At 46.1% G+C, this 20,490-nt stretch overlaps 1 protein-coding gene across 2 annotated transcripts in view; it reads right to left on the reverse strand.

Annotated features, from left to right (window-relative positions):
* LOC112229181 (type 2 phosphatidylinositol 4,5-bisphosphate 4-phosphatase) overlaps window positions 1–20,490 on the reverse strand; it is a 34,704-nt gene that overhangs the window by 4,079 nt on the left and 10,135 nt on the right. Inside the window, exons 2-6 of one of the 2 annotated variants that reach the window (XM_042310101.1) lie at window positions 8,870–9,018; window positions 5,401–5,507; window positions 4,555–4,678; window positions 2,370–2,432; window positions 1,947–1,999 (exon numbers count right to left, since the gene is read on the reverse strand). In XM_042310101.1, coding sequence (XP_042166035.1) covers window positions 1,947–1,999; window positions 2,370–2,432; window positions 4,555–4,678; window positions 5,401–5,507; window positions 8,870–9,018 — 496 coding nt within the window. The remainder of the gene's footprint in view (window positions 1–1,946; window positions 2,000–2,369; window positions 2,433–4,554; window positions 4,679–5,400; window positions 5,508–8,869; window positions 9,019–20,490) is intronic. The other variant, XM_042310102.1, reaches the window with a different exon arrangement.

Consider the following 20,490-nt stretch of genomic DNA (forward strand, 5'->3'; position numbering starts at 1 on the left):
ATGCCAATAAAGCCCTTGAATTGAATTGACAGAGAGAGACAGAACTAGGCAGCAGCTTTATAGGCCTAACCAATGAAATCCATGAATTTGGCTTCAATGAAACTACTGTAGCTAGTTTTCACAACGATCCAACTCTGCCAGGCATCTACATGATCTCGTAAGCTAGAGGCCGTGATTGGCTGGCTAGGGTCAGGGGAAAGAGCCAAGGGTGAGTCACATGTCTAGCTGTGTGTGTGTGTGTGTTTTCCCTTCACATCCTCAGTAAGACTCCACTACCCCTCACATCACATGACCCTCATGTGAATAGGTTCAGAAACATTCCTGGGATCTTTATCCTCTCCTCTTTCCCTAATCTTCTGTCTTCAGTCTCCTCTCCTCTCTCCCTAGATGTCTTTATTTGAAACTTTACTGGGTCTCTCTTTAACTTTACTGGGTTAATCCAAGCCCCTGAGACCATCATCATCATTTTTTAAAATTCTGAATTTTCAGGTGGTGCTGCATCACCCTCAGCACCCCTACTTCCTGCTGCATCACCCTCAGTACCCCTACTTCCTGCTGCATCACCCTCAGCACCCCTACTTCCTGCTGCATCACCCTCAGCACCCCTACTTCCTGCTGCATCACCCTCAGCACCCCTACTTCCTGCTGCATCACCCTCAGTACCCCTACTTCCTGCTGCATCACCCTCAGCACCCCTACTTCCTACTGCATCACCCTCAGCACCCCTACTTCCTGCTGCATCACCCTCAGCACCCCTACTTCCTGCTGCATCACCCTCAGCACCCCTACTTCCTGCTGCATCACCCTCAGCACCCCTACTTCCTGTTGCATCACCCTCAGCACCCCTACTTCATCACCCTCAGCACCCCTACTTCCTGCTGCATCACCCTCAGCACCCCTACTTCCTGCTGCATCAACCTCAGCACCCCTACTTCCTGCTGCTATGCCTGTCATACCGCTAGATGAACTAAGGACTAGACGCAGGGGTGGGCAACTCCAGTCCCTCGACGGCCGATTAGTGTCGCAGTTTTGCCCCCAGCTAACACACCTGACTCCAATAATCACCTAATCATGATCTTCAGTTTAGAATGACAATTGATTAATCAGCTGCTAGAGATGGAGAAACAGTCACCAATCAGGCCCTGGAGGACTGGAGTTTCCCACCCCTGACAACCACCACAAATCAGCTGCTGAAGTGGCCCTAGTGGAGTCTGGGTAAACTCCAATCACCAGGTGTCCAACAGAGAGAACGTTGAATGGTCTCAGACATAACCTGGTCCAGCATCGTAACCTGGTTCAGCATCGTAACCTGGTCTAGCATCGTAACCTGGTCCAGCATCGTAACCTGGTCTAGCATCGTAACCTGGTCTAGCATCGTAACCTGGTTCAGCATCGTAACCTGGTCTAGCATCGTAACCTGGTCCAGCATCGTAACCTGGTCCAGCATCGTAACCTGGTCCAGCATCGTAACCTGGTCTAGCATCGTAACCTGGTCCAGCATCTTAACCTGGTCCAGCATCGTAACCTGGTTCAGCATCGTAACCTGGTCTAGCATCGTAACCTGGTCCAGCACCGTAACCTGGTCTAGCATCGTAACCTGGTCTAGCATCGTAACCTGGTCTAGCATCGTAACCTGGTCCAGCATCGTAACCTGGTCTAGCATCGTAACCTGGTCTAGCATCGTAACCTGGTCCAGCATCGTAACCTGGTCTAGCATCGTAACCTGGTCCAGCATCGTAACCTGGTCCAGCATCGTAACCTGGTCCAGCATCGTAACCTGGTCTAGCATCGTAACCTGGTCCAGCATCGTAACCTGGTCTAGCATCGTAACCTGGTCTAGCATCGTAACCTGGTCCAGCATCGTAACCTGGTCCAGCATCGTAACCTGGTCTAGCATCGTAACCTGGTCCAGCATCTTTGAGTGATTCGAAGTTTGAGGAACTTACATTTTTTTGCAGTGAGGGCATTTTGCTAGTGTGTTAAATCGGAGCTCCATCCACTGCAGAAGAAAAGACAAGCAGCTGTTAGAGAGATCTCTCACTCACTCACACAAACATATCATTCCGTTCTACTCTACAGTCAACTAACAACTACCGAAGGCCATGTCACTGATTTCAACCCCCACCAATCACACCACCATCTTTCTTTTTGTTGTCCGTGATGCTGGTGTAGGTCGTCCCTGGTAGGGACCTGGCGTACACGAAGCACGTTGGGCGTTAGTTTAAGGCTGATTCCTTTCACGTTGCTCATCAATTTGAGTTGATTAGGGGTTAGTTGAAGGTTGTTATTAAGTGAATAGAAGTTGTATTATATTTGAAACTTTATTGGAGCCCCAAGGTGCCGTGGTAAAAGCCCCAGCTCATAGAGACCTGGTCTGTGGAGGTGCTGTTGTCATGGAGATCAGGAGGGGCCGTGGCAGAGTCCTCGTTACCCTAGACACCAAGACGCATAACGGGCAACAAACTTAACACACCAGGGTACCGCTACTGTAGGTAGGCTGTGTCACAAATGGCACCCTATGGGTCCTGGTCTAAAGTAGTGCACTATATAGGGAATAGGGTTCCATAGGGCTCTGGTCTAAAGTAGTGCACTATATAGGGAATAGGGTTCTATAGGACTCTGGTCTAAAGTAGTGTACTATATAGGGAATAGGGTTCCATAGGGCTCTGGTCTAAAGTAGTGCACTATATAGGGAATAGGGTTCCATAGGGCTCTGGTCTAAAGTAGTGCACTATGTAGGGAATAGAGTGCCATCTGGGATGCAACCTGGGGATCAATACATCACTTTAAACTCCTTTTCGACTTTGGCTGGAGCTGTCCAGAGCGCCTCCAATTCTTGAGGAACTGCGTACAGTCTCCTTTATGAAACAAAAGTGGCCCGGATTCACACACAGTGGCAAAATAATGGTTGATCAAAGTGGACTGGGATCTGTATTGAATAGCAGTGGAGAGTGCATTCATATCTGGATTCCACTTTGTTCAATTCAGTGCACACACACACACACACCAGTAGACTGTTGGAGATGGAGACATTTCATCAGCAGGTGTTCTGATAGGCTAACTAAATAGCTAACGAAATAGACAAAATGTTGCTTGTTAACTGTTTAGCTACAGAGTTAAGCATTAATGTCGCAGACTCATTGTCACCTGTCCACCGACGCTGTTATGGGAAACCTGGGATTATTAAATCACAAGGATACGTCATAAGAACATTTTAAGAATAGCCTAATTGACTAATTGCTTCCACGCTGAACATAGATCTCCCAAGAGACATGAATATTTGAGGCTTTGTAAGGTTATAGATCAACATGTCTTATTTAGCTACCTTGAAGTATTCTCCATGTTATCGCCGATTCTATGAATGAAGGAATTCATTAAAACAAAGTATTTGGATGTGGGCAGAACTGAAGAAGCGTGTGCAAACCTGACTCAGTTACACCAGCTCTGTCAGGAGGAATGTGCCTAAATTCACCCAACTTATCGTGGGAAGCTTGTGGAAGGCTACCTGAGTAGTTTGACCAAATTTAAACAATTTAAAGGCAATGCTACCAAATACTAATTGAATGCATGTAAACTTCTGACCCACTGGGAATGTGATGAAAGAAATAAAAGCTGAAATAAAATCACTCTACTATTATTCTGACATTTCACATTCTTAAAATAAAGTGGTGATCCTAACTGACCTAAAACAGGGAATTTTTACTAGGATTAAATGTCAGGAATTGTGAAAAACTGAGTTTATATGTAGTTGGCTAAGGTGTATGTAAACTTCTGACTTCAACTGTAAGTCATGGAAAAGTCACGATGAGTCATGGTAACGTCACGATGAGTCATGGAAAAGTCACGATGAGTCATGGTAAAGTCACGATGAGTCATGGAGAAGTCACGATGAGTCATGGAGAAGTCCTGAAATTCCATCTGTCAAACTGTGTATGAACCCTTAACAATAAGCAGAGGTCTCTGTAGCATATTGTCATTTGGGAATTTCTGTGAATGGATCAACATGAAAAAATGACATCCCAAGTCAAGCACTGAGAACCACACACACAGTCTTTGCCTTATTAGCCTGGTCCCAGACTTGAGAACCACACACACAGTCTTTGCCTTATTAGCCTGGTCCCAGACTTGAGAACCACACACACAGTCTTTGCCTTATTAGCCTGGTCCCAGACTTGAGAACCACACACACAGTCTTTGCCTTATTAGCCTGGTCCCAGACTTGAGAACCACACACACAGTCTTTGCCTTATTAGCCTGGTCCCAGACTTGAGAACCACACACACAGTCTTTGCCTTATTAGCCTGGTCCCAGATCGGTTTGTGCTGTCTTGCCAAACTCATATGATCACTGTTGTTGACAAGACAGCACAACACATTTATTAAGCGTCTCAGTGTAGGAGTGCTGTTTTGCCTTTTCCATTATAAGGATTGGACAAGGGAGACCTGATCCTAGACCAGCACTACCACTCTGAGATACTTTATGAATACAGGCTAGTCTCTAATAGGCCAGAAGGTACTGACTGCTGCTCAGAGGGCATACTGATTGGCCACATACGAGGAAGGCGTTTCCACAGTGGCCACAGACCACCCTCGTGCCCTCAGGCTGGACTGGCAAGGCTGGCTGGGCCGGCTGCTCCTCTGGAATCACCATCACCGGGCTCAGGTTGATGATGCGTCTGCTGTAGGGGGCGGGGCACACAGAGGGGGAGGGGTTACCATACAGTAGTGATGGATCGTTTTTGTTTACCCATGTTTCCCGGGTAAGTGGTACTATTGTCAGTTGGTTACTGATGGTCAGTTTGTTATTGGATTCATGGTATTGAACATTTCCGTATGCAACAACATCCATCAGGCTGTTTTAAAAAGGTTACCAGGATTTTACTTTGGCTGTTTCTTAGAACATTTCTGAAAACATTCTCTCCAGGTGCAAGCAAGGATTAATTTACTGGACTCTAGACCAGCAAGGGTTCATCTGCTGGACTCTAGACCAGCAAGGGTTCATCTGCTGGACTCTAGACCAGCAAGGGTTCATCTGCTGGACTCTAGACCAGCAAGGGTTCATCTGCTGGACTCTAGACCAGCAAGGGTTCATCTGCTGGACTCTAGACCAGCAAGGGTTCATCTGCTGGACTCTAGACCAGCAAGGGTTCATCTGCTGGACTCTAGACCAGCAAGGGTTCATCTACAGGACTGTGGTGGGGCATCCTATCATCTACCAGTTGGGTCTGTGGTGGGGCATCCTATCACCTACCAGTTGGGTCTGGGGTATCCTATCACCTACCTGTTGGGTCTGGGGCATCCTATCACCTACCAGTTGGGTCTGGGGCATCCTATCACCTACCTGTTGGGTCTGGGGCATCCTATCACCTACCAGTTGGGTCTGGGGCATCCTATCACCTACCAGTTGGGTCTGGGGCATCCTATCCTCCTAGATGAGTCTTTGCAGATGAGGAGACAGTTACAGGGACAGCGTACATACTTCTTCCCAGTCGGTGGGTTTTTGATGGGCTGAAAGAAAGAAACCACTTTGAACTAGGTTTAAATCCATTTGAAACCATTTCATTGCTAGTAAATTACACAGTCAAATCACATAATAAAAACACAATCACAATAACACTGTCATGTGTAATCCCTCTCCGGACTCTAGGTCACCAGGCTGCTCCTTATGGCACACACCATCGTTACACGTACCTGCGGGGCGTCAGACTCACCTGGACCCCATCACGTCCCTGATTACCTTCCATATATGTATATATACACACACACACACACACACACACACACACACACACACACACACGGAGTCCAGGTGGGTCTGACACTGCGTGTAACGATGGTGGGAGGGATATATATCTGTCACTCCCTTTGGTTCCTTCCCAGGGGTCACTGTTTCTGTTTCCTGTCTGTATTCTGTTAGTGTTTCCTGTCTGTGTGCTGTTAGTGTTTCCTGTCTGTGTGCTGTTAGTGTTTCCTGTCTGTGTGCTGTTAGTGTTTCCTGTCTGTGTGCTGTTAGTGTTTCCTGTCTGTGTGCTGTTAGTGTTTCCTGTCTGTGTGCTGTTAGTGTTTCCTGTCTGTGTGCTGTTAGTGTTTCCTGTCTGTGTTCTGTTAGTGTTTCCTGTCTGTGTTCTGTTAGTGTTTCCTGTCTGTGTTCTGTTAGTGTTTCCTGTCTGTGTGCTGTTAGTGTTTCCTGTCTGTGTGCTGTTAGTGTTTCCTGTCTGTGTTCTGTTAGTGTTTCCTGTCTGTGTTCTGTTAGTGTTTCCTGTCTGTGTGCTGTTAGTGTTTCCTGTCTGTGTTCTGTTAGTGTTTCCTGTCTGTGTGCTGTTAGTGTTTCCTGTCTGTGTGCTGTTAGTGTTTCCTGTCTGTGTGCTGTTAGTGTTTCCTGTCTGTGTGCTGTTCCATTTATTTTATTAAAACACTCCCTGAACTTACTTCCCAACTCTTATTACAGAGTCTCGTTACAAACACTCTTATTCACAGGAGACACACCCAATTCCATTCCAATTAGTTGGTCATTTTGCTGAGTCATGTCCCTGGATTCTTGTGTTACAAGCCCTGGTTGAGTTTCGACAGAGCAGAGCACGGCAGTACAAGACTGCTACTAACACCGTCTTGTTGAGGGGTCAGCCTCGGCACGCACGGATCGACTGACTGACTATTTGATCCGTCTCAGCTGAGACGACTGAGGAAACTACTGGCTGTGGTACTGTGTTCCTCCTTCTACGACAGCGTGGACCCAATCTTTATAGCCTGAAACACCGCACTCACAATTTGTTTCACTTCACTTCTGGTACATGAAACAGAAATTGAGCTAGCAACATCTGTCTGGTTTAAACGAGGCTACAATCTTTAGTCCACTCGTGTAACAACAAAGCTCAACTCCATGACTATGCAGTTGTAGAGTAGTTACTACATTCGTATGTAATAACGTGTTAATAACAGTGTTATTAATCTGTTATCGACACTAAGAGTGCAAGACTGTATCGCAAGTGCAAAGAAAAACTCCAAATAAAGCACGTAGAGCAGAACTGGGCCAATACCCCCTCCTCGTTCGAATAGAAAAAAGAGCCATCAAATTTTACAACCATCTAAAAACAAGTGACCCCAAAACATTCCATCACACAGCTCAACAATGTCAAGAGATGAAACAAGAGAAGAGTCCCCTCAGCCAGCTGGTTCTGAGGCTCAGTTCACCAACCCAAACCAACCCCATAGAGCCTCAGGACAGCACTCAGAAAATCTGGCCCAACCAAATCATCACAAAACAAAAATATATCACCTATTGGAAAGACACCACAAAAAATCAAAGTACACTTCTATTTGTCTCTAAACAGACAGTACATGGTGGCAGACTATCTGACCACTGTGACTGATAGAGAACTGAGGAAAACACTGACTAGGTACAGACTCAGTGAGCACATTCTGGCTATAGAGACCGGTCGTCACAGACAAACATGGCTGCCCAGAGAGGACAGTCTGGCTATAGAGACCGGTCATCACAGACAAACCTGGCTGCCCAGAGAGGACAGTCTGGCTATAAAGACCGGTCGTCACAGACAAACCTGGCTGCCCAGAGAGGACAGTCTGGCTATAAAGACCGGTCGTCACAGACAAACCTGGCTGCCCAGAGAGGACAGTCTGGCTATAGAGACCGGTCGTCACAGACAAACCTGGCTGCCCAGAGAGGACAGTCTGGCTATAGAGACCGGTCGTCACAGACAAACCTGGCAGCCCAGAGAGGACAGTCTGGCTATAAAGACCGGTCGTCACAGACAAACCTGGCTGCTCAGAGAGGACAGTCTGGCTATAAAGACCGGTCGTCACAGACAAACCTGGCTGCCCAGAGAGGACAGTCTGGCTATAAAGACCGGTCGTCACAGACAAACCTGGCTGCCCAGAGAGGACAGTCTGGCTATAGAGACCGGTCGTCACAGACAAACCTGGCTGCCCAGAGAGGACAGTCTGGCTATAAAGACCGGTCGTCACAGACAAACCTGGCTGCCCAGAGAGGACAGTCTGGCTATAGAGACCGGTCGTCACAGACAAACCTGGCAGCCCAGAGAGGACAGTCTGGCTATAAAGACCGGTCGTCACAGACAAACCTGGCTGCTCAGAGAGGACAGTCTGGCTATAGAGACCGGTCGTCACAGACAAACCTGGCTGCTCAGAGAGGACAGTCTGGCTATAGAGACCGGTCGTCACAGACAAACCTGGCTGCCCAGAGAGGACAGTCTGGCTATAGAGACCGGTCGTCACAGACAAACCTGGCAGCCCAGAGAGGACAGTCTGGCTATAAAGACCGGTCGTCACAGACAAACCTGGCAGCCCAGAGAGGACAGTCTGGCTATAGAGACCGGTCGTCACAGACAAACCTGGCAGCCCAGAGAGGACAGTCTGGCTATAGAGACCGGTCGTCACAGACAAACCTGGCTGCCCAGAGAGGACAATCTGGCTATAGAGACCGGTCGTCACAGACAAACCTGGCTGCCCAGAGAGGACAGTCTGGCTATAGAGACCAGTCGTCACAGACAAACCTGGCTGCCCAGAGAGGACAGTCTGGCTATAGAGACCGGTCGTCACAGACAAACCTGGCTGCCCAGAGAGGACAGTCTGGCTATAGAGACCGGTCGTCACAGACAAACCTGGCTGCCCAGAGAGGACAGGCTGTGCTCACTCTGCTCCAGGGGAGCGGTAGAGACAGAGCTGCATTTCCTATTACACTGTGACAAATACTCAGACCTAAGAGAATATTTAGAGACCAGTGAAGCAACAGTAGGATGAGAATTGACAAAGCAGTAGAATCATCATCAGTAGCAGTAGGGAGTCTGCATGGTCTCACCACAAACACACACACAAGTGCAGTTGAGTCTTACCGTGGCCTCGTTGCACACAGTACATTTCACCACGTGCTGATGAAGCTTGCCATCCAGGTTAATGAGAGACTGACACACCCGGCAGTTGATGACAGGTACCCCCCCTGGGTCGGGACTGGCGATGGCTGTGTAGGGGGGAGGGAGTTCAGCTGGAAGGGAGAGACACAGACACACCTGGTTTAATGACACATTAGATATAGTTGAAGTCAGAAGTTGACATCCACTTATGTTGAAGTCATTAAAACTTGTTTTTCAACCACTCCACAAACTTCTTGTTAACAAACTATAGTTTTGGCAAGTCGGTTAGACATCTACTTTGTTCATGACACAAGTCATTTTCCAACAATTGTTAACAGACAGATTATTTCACTTTATCACAATTCCAGTGGGTCAGAAGTTTACATACACTAAGTTGACTGTGCCTTTAAACAGCTTGGAATATTCCAGAAAATGATGTCATGGATTTAGAAGCTTTTGATAGGCTGGTTCACATCCCTTGAGTCAACTGGAGGTGCACCTGCGGGTATATTTTTGCTTGACATTTGAACCAGCGACCCTTCGGTCACTGGCCTATTGCTCTTAACCACTAGGCTGCCTTGATGTAATGACATCTTACACAATTTCATGTTTTTAGGCCTACAGACAAGGCCCTGCTTGCACTTCCATTTTCTTTACCATGGGTCGACCTGGGAGATGAGTGAAAATAAGGTGGGTCAGTTGACAGCCAAAGGGAAGGACTGGATTTACTTCCTGATGTCAATACCCCCCTCCTCTGTTTGGGTCAGTTGACAGCCAAAGGGATTTACTTCCTGATGTCAATACCCCCTCCCCTGTTTGGGTCAGTTGACAGCCAAAGGGATTTACTTCCTGATGTCAATACCCCCCTCCTCTGTTTGGGTCAGTTGACAGCCAAAGGGATTTACTTCCTGATGTCAATACCCCCCTCCTCTGTTTGGGTCAAAAAGCAGAACTGACCTATTTTTTTTAATACCTTTATTTAACTAGTCAGTTAAGAACACATTCTTATTTATATTACATTCTTATTTATATATATATATAAATAAGAATGTCATATAAATAAGAATGTGTTCTTAACTGACTAGTTAAATAATATATATATTTATATTTATTTATTTATTTATTTATTTATTTATTTATTTATATATATATATATATATATATACATATACACACACAAGTCTAGGACAAAAAGGCTTCTCAACAGTTTTTACCCCCAAGCCATAAGACTCCTGAACAGGTAACCAAATGGTTACCCGGACTATTTGCATTGTGTGCCCCCAACCCTTCTTTACACTGCTGTTACTCTCTGTTTATCATACACTGCTCAAAAAAATAAAGGGAACACTAAAATAACACATCCTAGATCTGAATGAATGAAATATTCTTATTAAATACTTTTTTCTTTACATAGTTGAATGTGCTGACAACAAAACCACACAAATATTATCAATGGAAATCAAATTTATCAACCCATGGAGGTCTGGATTTGGAGTCCACACTACAGGCTGATCCAACTTTGATGTAATGTCCTTAAAACAAGTCAAAATGAGGCTCAGTAGTGTGTGTGGCCTCCACGTGCCTGTATGACCTCCCTACAATGCCTGGGCATGCTCCTGATGAGGTGGCGGATGGTCTCCTGAGGGATCTCCTCCCAGACCTGGACTAAAGCATCCGCCAACAGTCTGTGGTGCAACGTGGCGTTGGTGGATGGAGCGAGACATGATGTCCCAGATGTGCTCAATTGGATTCAGGTCTGGGGAACGGGTGGGCCAGTCCATAGCATCAATGCCTTCCTCTTGCAGGAACTGCTGACACACTCCAGCCACATGAGGTCTAGCATTGTATTGCATTAGGAGGAACCCAGGGCCAACCGCACAAGCATATAGTCTCACAAGGGGTCTGAGGATCTCATCTCGGTACCTAATGGCAGTCAGGCTACCTCTGGCGAGCACATGGAGGGCTGTGCGGCCCCCCAAAGAAATGCCACCCCACACCATGACTGACCCACCGCCAAACCGGTCATGCTGTAGGATATTGCAGGCAGCAGAACGTTCTCCACGGCGTCTCCAGACTGTCACATGTGCTCAGTGTGAACCTGCTTTCATCTGTGAAGAGCACAGGCCGCCAGTGGCGAATTTGCCAATTTTGGTGTTCTCTGGCAAATGCCAAACGTCCTGCACGGTGTTGGGCTGTAAGCACAACCCCCACCTGTGGACGTCGGGCCCTCATACCACCCTCATGGAGTCTGTTTCTGACCGTTTGAGCAGACACATGCACATTTGTGGCCTGCTGGAGGTCATTTTGCAGGGCTCTGGCAATGCTCAACCTGCTCCTCCTTGCACAAAGGCGGAGGTAGCGGTCCTGCTGCTGGGTTGTTGCCCTCCTACGGCCTCCTCTACGTCTCCTGATGTACTGGCCTGTCTCCTGGTAGTGCCTCCATGCTCTGGACACTACGCTGACAGACACAGCAAACCTTCTTGCCACAGCTCGCATTGATGTGCCATCCTGGATCAGCTACACTACCTGAGCCACTTGTGTGGGTTGTAGACTCCGTCTCATGCTACCACTAGAGTGAAAGCACCGCCAGCATTCAAAAGTGACCAAAACATCAGCCAGGAAGCATAGGAACTGAGAAGTGGTCTGTGGTCACCACCTGCAGAACCACTCCTTTATTGGGGGTGTCTTGCTAATTGCCTATAAATTCCACCTGTTGTCTATTCCGTTTGCACAACAGCATGTGAAATGTATTGTCAATCAGTGTTGCTTCCTAAGTGGACAGTTTGATTTCACAGAAGTGTGATTGACTTGGAGTTACATTGTGTTGTTTAAGTGTTCCCTTTATTTTTTTGAGCAGTGTATATCTCACAGAGCTAGGCTATATATATCACAGAGCTAAGCTTTTTATCACAGAGCTAGGCTATATATCATAGAGCTAGGCTATATATATCACAGAGCTAGGCTATATATATATCACAGAGCCAAGCTATATATATCACAGAGCCAAGCTATATATCACAGAGCTAAGCTATATATCTCACAGAGCTAAGCTATATATCTCACAAAGCTAGGCTATATATCACAGAGCTAAGCTATATATCTCACAGAGCTAAGCTATATATATCTCACAGAGCTAGGCTATATATCTCACAGAGCTAAGCTATATATCTCACAAAGCTAGGCTATATATCACAGAGCTAAGCTATATATCTCACAAAGCTAGGCTATATCTCACAGAGCTAGGCTATATATATCACAGAGCTAGGCTATATATATCACAGAGCTAAGCTTTTTATCACAGAGCTAGGCTATATATCATAGAGCTAGGCTATATATATCACAGAGCTAGGCTATATATATATCACAGAGCCAAGCTATATATATCACAGAGCCAAGCTATATATCACAGAGCTAAGCTATATATATCACAGAGCTAAGCTATATATATCACAGAGCTAAGCTATATATCACAGAGCTAAGCTATATATATCACAGAGCTAGGCTATATATATCACAGAGCTAGGCTATATATATCACAGAGCTAGGCTATATATATCACAGAGCTAAGCTATATATCACAGAGCTAAGCTATATATATCACAGAGCTAAGCTATATATATCACAGAGCTAAGCTATATATCACAGAGCTAAGCTATATATATCACAGAGCTAGGCTATATATATCACAGAGCTAGGCTATATATATCACAGAGCTAAGCTATATATATCACAGAGCTAAGCTATATATCACAGAGCTAGGCTATATATATATCACAGAGCCAAGCTATATATCACAGAGCTAAACTATATATCCATCCACTCAAGGTCGCTGTACTGTTGACTCTCTTACAACAGTTATGGACGATGGCAGCACCGCTCATTTTAGAAGTGCAGTCAATTCAGTGATTCAATGAGGTTTTAGAAGTGCATTCAATTCAGTGATTCAATTCAGTGATTCAATTCAGTGATTCAATTAAGTTTTAGAAGTGCAGTCAATTCAGTGATTCAATTCAGTGATTCAATTCAGTTATTCAATGAGGTTTTAGAAGTGCAGTCAATTCAGTGATTCAATTCAGTGATTCAATTCAGTGATTCAATTAAGTTTTAGAAGTGCAGTCAATTCAGTTATTCAATTCAGTGATTCAATGAGGTTTTAGAAGTGCATTCAATTCAGTGATTCAATTCAGTGATTCAATTCAGTGATTCAATTCAGTGATTCAATTCAGTGATTCAATGAGGTGTTAGAAGACCATTTAACATAATACCACAGAATCTGTATGATTTAAAGCTGATTCTAAATTCGGGTAAAACAAACTGCATGGTCTTTTCAAATGCCAGGCATGTTACTAATCATGTCATTGCTACATTGGCTGGACATACTATAGAGCAAGTTAAAGTGTATAAATATTTGGGTGTTTGGGTTGATGATAAACTGAGCTTCACTGCATGTAGAGAACTGGATAAGGAAGCTTAAACTGACAATATGTTTTATTACCGGCATAAGGCTAGTTTTTCTTTTGAGGCCAGGAAGGAGCTGGTATGATGTACATTACTGTCGGGGTTTAGTGATGTTATATATATATATATATATATATATGCAGGCCTCAACCACTACCCTGGGAGCACTTGATTCAGTATATCATGCAGCCCTCAGGTTCATTACCAATCTAACACATCATTGTGATCTCTACAGCGCTGTTGGCTGGTTGTCATTGACCTTGCGTAGGCTTAAACACTGGTTTATAAGGCCATATTGGGTCAAATGCCACTTTATCTCTGTTCTTTTTGAGTCAGATTAGTAAATAAATATCAGTTACGGTCCCATTCTCATTTGCTTCTAACAGAACCAAAAATTAGAACAGGTCATATGGTAGAAATAGTTTTATTTACATTTTAAAATGTGATGATCTAGTTTCGTTGGTGGAGTTTAAACACTTGATCGATGTCTATATCATAGAAGAGTGTTAATGTCTTTAGGACAGCTGTTTTTAGTCAGGATGTTTGTGTTTAAACGTAAAATGTCATTGTTGTACAGTATGTGTGTTTATAGTTGTGTTTAATGTTGTGTTGGTGTATGTAAGTTGTTTTGTCTGAAACGTTGTTCCCCCTGCTGATATTGGACCAGGTCACTCTTGGAAAAGAGAGGTTATCTCAATGAGGAAAACCCTGTTTAAATAAAAGGTTAAAAAACTAAATGAGTACAGTTATTTATATTTATATATATCACATTAATATAATAATTGGATTAAAACGTTTACATGCTTTGCAAGAATAAGGATTCCCCTAATCATCCTGTTTCCATGGAAATCAGTCTGCCACATCTGAAATCAGTCTGCCACATCTGAAATCAGTCTGCCACATCTGAAATCAGTCTGCCACATCTGAAATCAGTCTGCCACATCTGAAATCAGTCTGCCTGATGGTACTCTGATGAAAGCATAACATCAACAATCAGAATAAACATTCTACAACAGCAACTTTGTCATTTTTAGGGAGCATATTTGACTCTGAGTTCAGACATATAAAGTTTGTATGTGAAAACTACTTCTAAAAAGGATTAAAGCCAGTAGTTCTGAACTCACTTCCCTCATGGAACTAACACAGGACCAGATTAAATACACCTCTGGAACTAACACAGGACCAGATTAAATACACCTCTGGAACTAACACAGGACCAGATTAAATACACCTCTGGAACTAACATTTACCAGATTAAATATACCTCTGGAACTAACACAGGACCAGATTAAATACACCTCTGGAACTAACACAGGACCAGATTAAATACACCTCTGGAACTAACACAGGACCAGATTAAATACACCTCTGGAACTAACACAGGACCAGATTAAATACACCTCTGGAACTAACACAGGACCAGATTAAATACACCTCTGGAACTAACACAGGACCAGATTAAATATACCTCTGGAACTCTGGAACAACACAGGACCAGATTAAATACACCTCTGGAACTAACACAGGACCAGATTAAATACACCTCTGGAACTAACACAGGACCAGATTAAATACACCTCTGGAACTAACACAGGACCAGATTAAATACACCTCTGGAACTAACACAGGACCAGATTAAATACACCTCTGGAACTAACACAGGACCAGATTAAATACACCTCTGGAACTAACACAGGACCAGATTAAATACACCTCTGGAACTAACACAGGACCAGATTAAATACACCTCTGGAACTAACACAGGACCAGATTAAATACACCTCTGGAACTAACACAGGACCAGATTAAATACACCTCTGGAACTAACACAGGACCAGATTAAATACACCTCTGGAACTAACACAGGACCAGATTAAATACACCTCTGGATCTAACACAGGACCAGATTAAATACACCTCTGGAACTAACACAGGACCAGATTAAATACACCTCTGGAACTAACACAGGACCAGATTAAATACACCTCTGGAACTAACACAGGACCAGATTAAATACACCTCATGGAACTAACACAGGACCAGATTAAATACACCTCTGGAACTAACACAGGACCAGATTAAATACACCTCATGGAACTAACACAGGACCAGATTAAATACACCTCTGGAACTAACACAGGACCAGATTAAATACACCTCTGGAACTAACACAGGACCAGATTAAATACACCTCTGGAACTAACACAGGACCAGATTAAATACACCTCTGGAACTAACACAGGACCAGATTAAATACACCTCTGGAACTAACACAGGGCCAGATTAAATACACCTCTGGAACTAACACAGGACCAGATTAAATACACCTCTGGAACTAACACAGGACCAGATTAAATACACCTCTGGAACTAACACAGGACCAGATTAAATACACCTCATGGAACTAACACAGGACCAGATTAAATACACCTCTGGAACTAACACAGGACCAGATTAAATACACCTCTGGAACTAACACAGGACCAGATTAAATACACCTCTGGAACTAACACACGACCAGATTAAATACACCTCTGGAACTAACACAGGACCAGATTAAATACACCTCTGGAACTAATACAGGACCAGATTAAATACACCTCTGGAACTAATACAGGACCAGATTAAATACACCTCATGGAACTAACACAGGACCAGATTAAATACACCTCTGGAACTAACACAGGACCAGATTAAATACACCTCTGGAACTAACACAGGACCAGATTAAATACACCTCTGGAACTAACACAGGACCAGATTAAATACACCTCTGGAACTAACACAGGACCAGATTAAATACACCTCTGGAACTGACACAGGACCAGATTAAATACACCTCTGGAACTAACACAGGACCAGATTAAATACACCTCTGGAACTAACACAGGACCAGATTAAATACACCTCTGGAACTAACACAGGACCAGATTAAATACACCTCTGGAACTAACACAGGACCAGATTAAATACACCTCTGGAACTAACACAGGACCAGATTAAATACTAGTATTAAATACTAGTGGTTAGAGGGGGAGGCAGGTAGCCTAGTGGTTAGAGGGGGGCAGGTAGACTAGTGGCTAGAGGAGGGGAGGCAGGTAGCCTAGTGGTTAGAGGGGGAGGCAGGTAGCCTAGTGGCTAGAGGGGGGGGGCAGGTAGACTAGTGGCTAGAGGGGGAGGCTAGAGCCTAGTGGTTAGAGGGGGGGCAGGTAGACTAGTGGTTAGAGGGGGGGGCAGGTAGACTAGTGGCTAGAGGGAGGGGGCAGGTAGACTAGTGGTTAGAGGGGGGGCAGGTAGACTAGTGGCTAGAGGGAGGGGGCAGGTAGACTAGTGGTTAGAGGGGGAGGCAGGTAGACTAGTGGCTAGAGGGAGGGGGGCAGGTAGACTAGTGGTTAGAGGGGGAGGCAGGTAGACTAGTGGCTAGAGGGGGGCAGGTAGACTAGTGGCTAGAGGGGGGCAGGTAGACTAGTGGCTAGAGGGAGGGGAGGGCAGGTAGACTAGGGGCTAGAGGGAGGGGGCAGGTAGACTAGTGGCTAGAGGGAGGGGGGGAGGGGAGGACAGGTAGACTAGTGGTTAGAGGGGGGCAGGTAGACTAGTGGCTAGAGGGAGGGGGCAGGTAGACTAGTGGTTAGAGGGGGGGAGGCAGGTAGACTAGTGGCTAGAGGGAGGAGGGGGCAGGTAGACTAGTGGTTAGAGGGGGGGCAGGTAGACTAGTGGCTAGAGGGGGGAGGCAGGTAGACTAGTGGCTAGGGGGGCAGGTAGACTAGTGGTTAGAGGGCGGAGGCAGGTAGCCTAGTGGTTAGAGGGGGGCAGGTAGACTAGTGGCTAGAGGGGGGGGAGGCAGGTAGACTAGTGGTTAGAGGGGGAGGCAGGTAGACTAGTGGCTAGAGGGAGGGGGGCAGGTAGACTAGTGGTTAGAGGGGGGGGCAGGTAGACTAGTGGTTAGAGGGGGGGCAGGTAGACTAGTGGTTAGAGGGGAAGGCAGGTAGCCTAGTGGTTAGAGGGGGCCTAGTGGCTAGGCAGGTAGCCTAGTGGCTAGAGGGGGGGGCAAGTAGCCTAGTGGTTAGAGGGGGGCAGGTAGACTAGTGGCTAGAGGGGGGCAGGTAGACTAGTGGTTAGAGGGGGAGGCAGGTAGACTAGTGGCTAGAGGGAGGGGGCAGGTAGACTAGTGGTTAGAGGGGGGGCAGGTAGACTAGTGGCTAGGCAGGTAGGGGGAGGCAGGTAGACTAGTGGCTAGAGGGGGGTAGACTAGTGGTTAGAGGGGAGGCAGGTAGCCTAGTGGTTAGAGGGGAGGCAGGTAGCCTAGTGGTTAGAGGGGAGGCAGGTAGCCTAGTGGTTAGAGGGGGGCAGGAAGCCTAGTGGTTAGAGGGGGCAGGTAGCCTAGTGGTTAGAGGGGGCGGCAGGTAGCCTAGTGGTTAGAGGGGGGCAGGTAGCCTAGTGGTTAGAGGGGGGCAGGTAGACTAGTGGTTAGAGCTTTGGACTAGTAACCGAAAGGTTGCAAGATTGAATCCCGAGCTGACAAGGTATAAATCTGTCGTTCTGCCCCTGAACAGGCAGTTAATCCACTGTTCCCCCAGTAGGCCGTCGTTGAAAATAAGAATGTGTTCTTAACTGAAAGGTATTTAAAAAATAAAAAATAAATCAAACCCACCCCTCAGCTGTGTATTCACTAACCGACAGACTAGAACCCAGTTCAGCTCTTTGACCAGGGCTAATCCCTGTTCCACATTGGATGATAGAGGTTTGTCGTCAAATACAACCCAATAAACCAAGAGAATTAGCCATAACACAGAGTTCAGGTTTTACCTTGTCTTTACCAGAAACACAGAGAGACTGCTTTCAATATACGCTGGGAATGTGTGACAGCTTCTGGATCAATTTCGTTTTACATTTTTGTCATGGTAGTCAAGAGAAAATGAAAAGTCCATTCAGAAACAGTATAGGACTGGATCCAGGAAGTAAGTAGGACAAGCAGGTCACTTTCCCAGCGTATTAGAGGTCATTAGAGTCCAACGTTTCAATGTTTCCTGTTAATTCTGTGGTGAAACATGGATTAGACATCAGATTTAAATGCCATGGTGTACAAAGGTGAGTAACAATGGTCATTCAGTTTCTCCATTATATGGCCGTTGACTGGCTGTGTTGTCCAGAACGTAGGGGTATTATGGGCTGTGTTGTCCAGAATGTAGGGGTATTATGGGCTGTGTTGTCCAGAATGTAGGGGTATTATGGGCTGTGTTGTCCAGAATGTAGGGGTATTATGGGCTGTGTCCAGAACCAGGGTATTATGGGCTGTGTTGTCCAGAATGTAGGGGTATTATGGGCTGTTTGTCCAGAATGTAGGGGTATTATGGGCTGTGTTGTCCAGAATGTAGGGGTATTATGGGCTGTTGTCCAGAACGTAGGGGTATTATGGGCTGTGTCGTCCAGGGTATTATGGGCTGTGTCGTCCAGAACGTAGGGGTATTATGGGCTGTGTCGTCCAGGGTATTATGGGCTGTGTCGTCCAGAACGTAGGGGTATTATGGGCTGTTGTCCAGAACGTAGGGGTATTATGGGCTGTTGTCCAGAACAGAACGTGGGGGGTATTATGGGCTGTTGTCCAGAACGTAGGGGTATTATGGGCTGTTGTCCAGAACGTAGGGGTATTATGGGCTGTTGTCCAGAACGTAGGGGTATTATGGTATTATGGGCTGTGTCGTCCAGGGTATTATGGGCTGTCGTCCAGAACGTAGGGGTATTATGGGCTGTGTCGTCCAGGGTATTATGGGCTGTCGTCCAGAACGTAGGGGTATTATGGGCTGTCGTCCAGAACGTAGGGGTATTATGGGCTGTCGTCCAGAACGTAGGGGTATTATGGGCTGTGTCCAGAACGTAGGGTATTATGGGCTGTTGTCCAGAATGTAGGGGTATTATGGGCTGTCGTCCAGAACGTAGGGGTATTATGGGCTGTCGTCCAGAACGTAGGGGTATTATGGGCTGTCGTCCAGAACGTAGGGTATTATGGGCTGTGTCGTCCAGAACGTAGGGGTATTATGGGCTGTGTCGTCCAGGGGGTATTATGGGCTGTTGTCCAGAACTTAGGGGTATTATGGGCTGTCGTCCAGAACTTAGGGGTATTATGGGCTGTCGTCCAGAACTTAGGGGTATTATGGGCTGTCGTCCAGAACGTAGGGGTATTATGGGCTGTCGTCCAGAACGTAGGGGTATTATGGGCTGTCGTCCAGAACGTAGGGGTATTATGGGCTGTCGTCCAGAACGTAGGGGTATTATGGGCTGTCGTCCAGAACGTAGGGGTATTATGGGCTGTCGTCCAGAACGTAGGGGTATTATGGGCTGTCGTCCAGAACGTAGGGGTATTATGGGCTGTCGTCCAGAACGTAGGGGTATTATGGGCTGTCGTCCAGAACGTAGGGGTATTATGGGCTGTCGTCCAGAACGTAGGGGTATTATGGGCTGTGTCGTCCAGAACGTAGGGGTATTATGGGCTGTGTCGTCCAGAACGTAGGGGTATTATGGGCTGTGTCGTCCAGAACGTAGGGGTATTATGGGCTGTGTCGTCCAGAACGTAGGGGTATTATGGGCTGTGTCGTCCAGAACGTAGGGGTATTATGGGCTGTGTCGTCCAGAACGTAGGGGTATTATGGGCTGTCGTCCAGAACGTAGGGGTATTATGGGCTGTGTCGTCCAGAACGTAGGGGTATTATGGGCTGTCGTCCAGAACGTAGGGGTATTATGGGCTGTGTCGTCCAGAACGTAGGGGTATTATGGGCTGTGTCGTCCAGAACGTAGGGGTATTATGGGCTGTGTCGTCCAGAACGTAGGGGTATTATGGGCTGTCGTCCAGAACGTAGGGGTATTATGGGCTGTGTCGTCCAGAACGTAGGGGTATTATGGGCTGTGTCGTCCAGAACGTAGGGGTATTATGGGCTGTGTCGTCCAGAACGTAGGGGTATTATGGGCTGTGTTCGTAGTGAACTATATAGGGAATTGGGTGCCATAGGGCTCTAATGAGATGGTAACCAGCACAGGTCTAACAAGGTCACACCAATCAAATCAAAGTTTATTTGTCACGTGCGCCGTGAAATGCTGACTTACAGGCTCTAACCAATAGATCAAAAAGGTATTAGGTGAACAAGAGGAAC

The sequence above is a fragment of the Oncorhynchus tshawytscha genome, linkage group LG31, assembly GCF_018296145.1.
Source record: "Oncorhynchus tshawytscha isolate Ot180627B linkage group LG31, Otsh_v2.0, whole genome shotgun sequence".
NCBI classification, from domain to species: domain Eukaryota; kingdom Metazoa; phylum Chordata; class Actinopteri; order Salmoniformes; family Salmonidae; genus Oncorhynchus; species Oncorhynchus tshawytscha.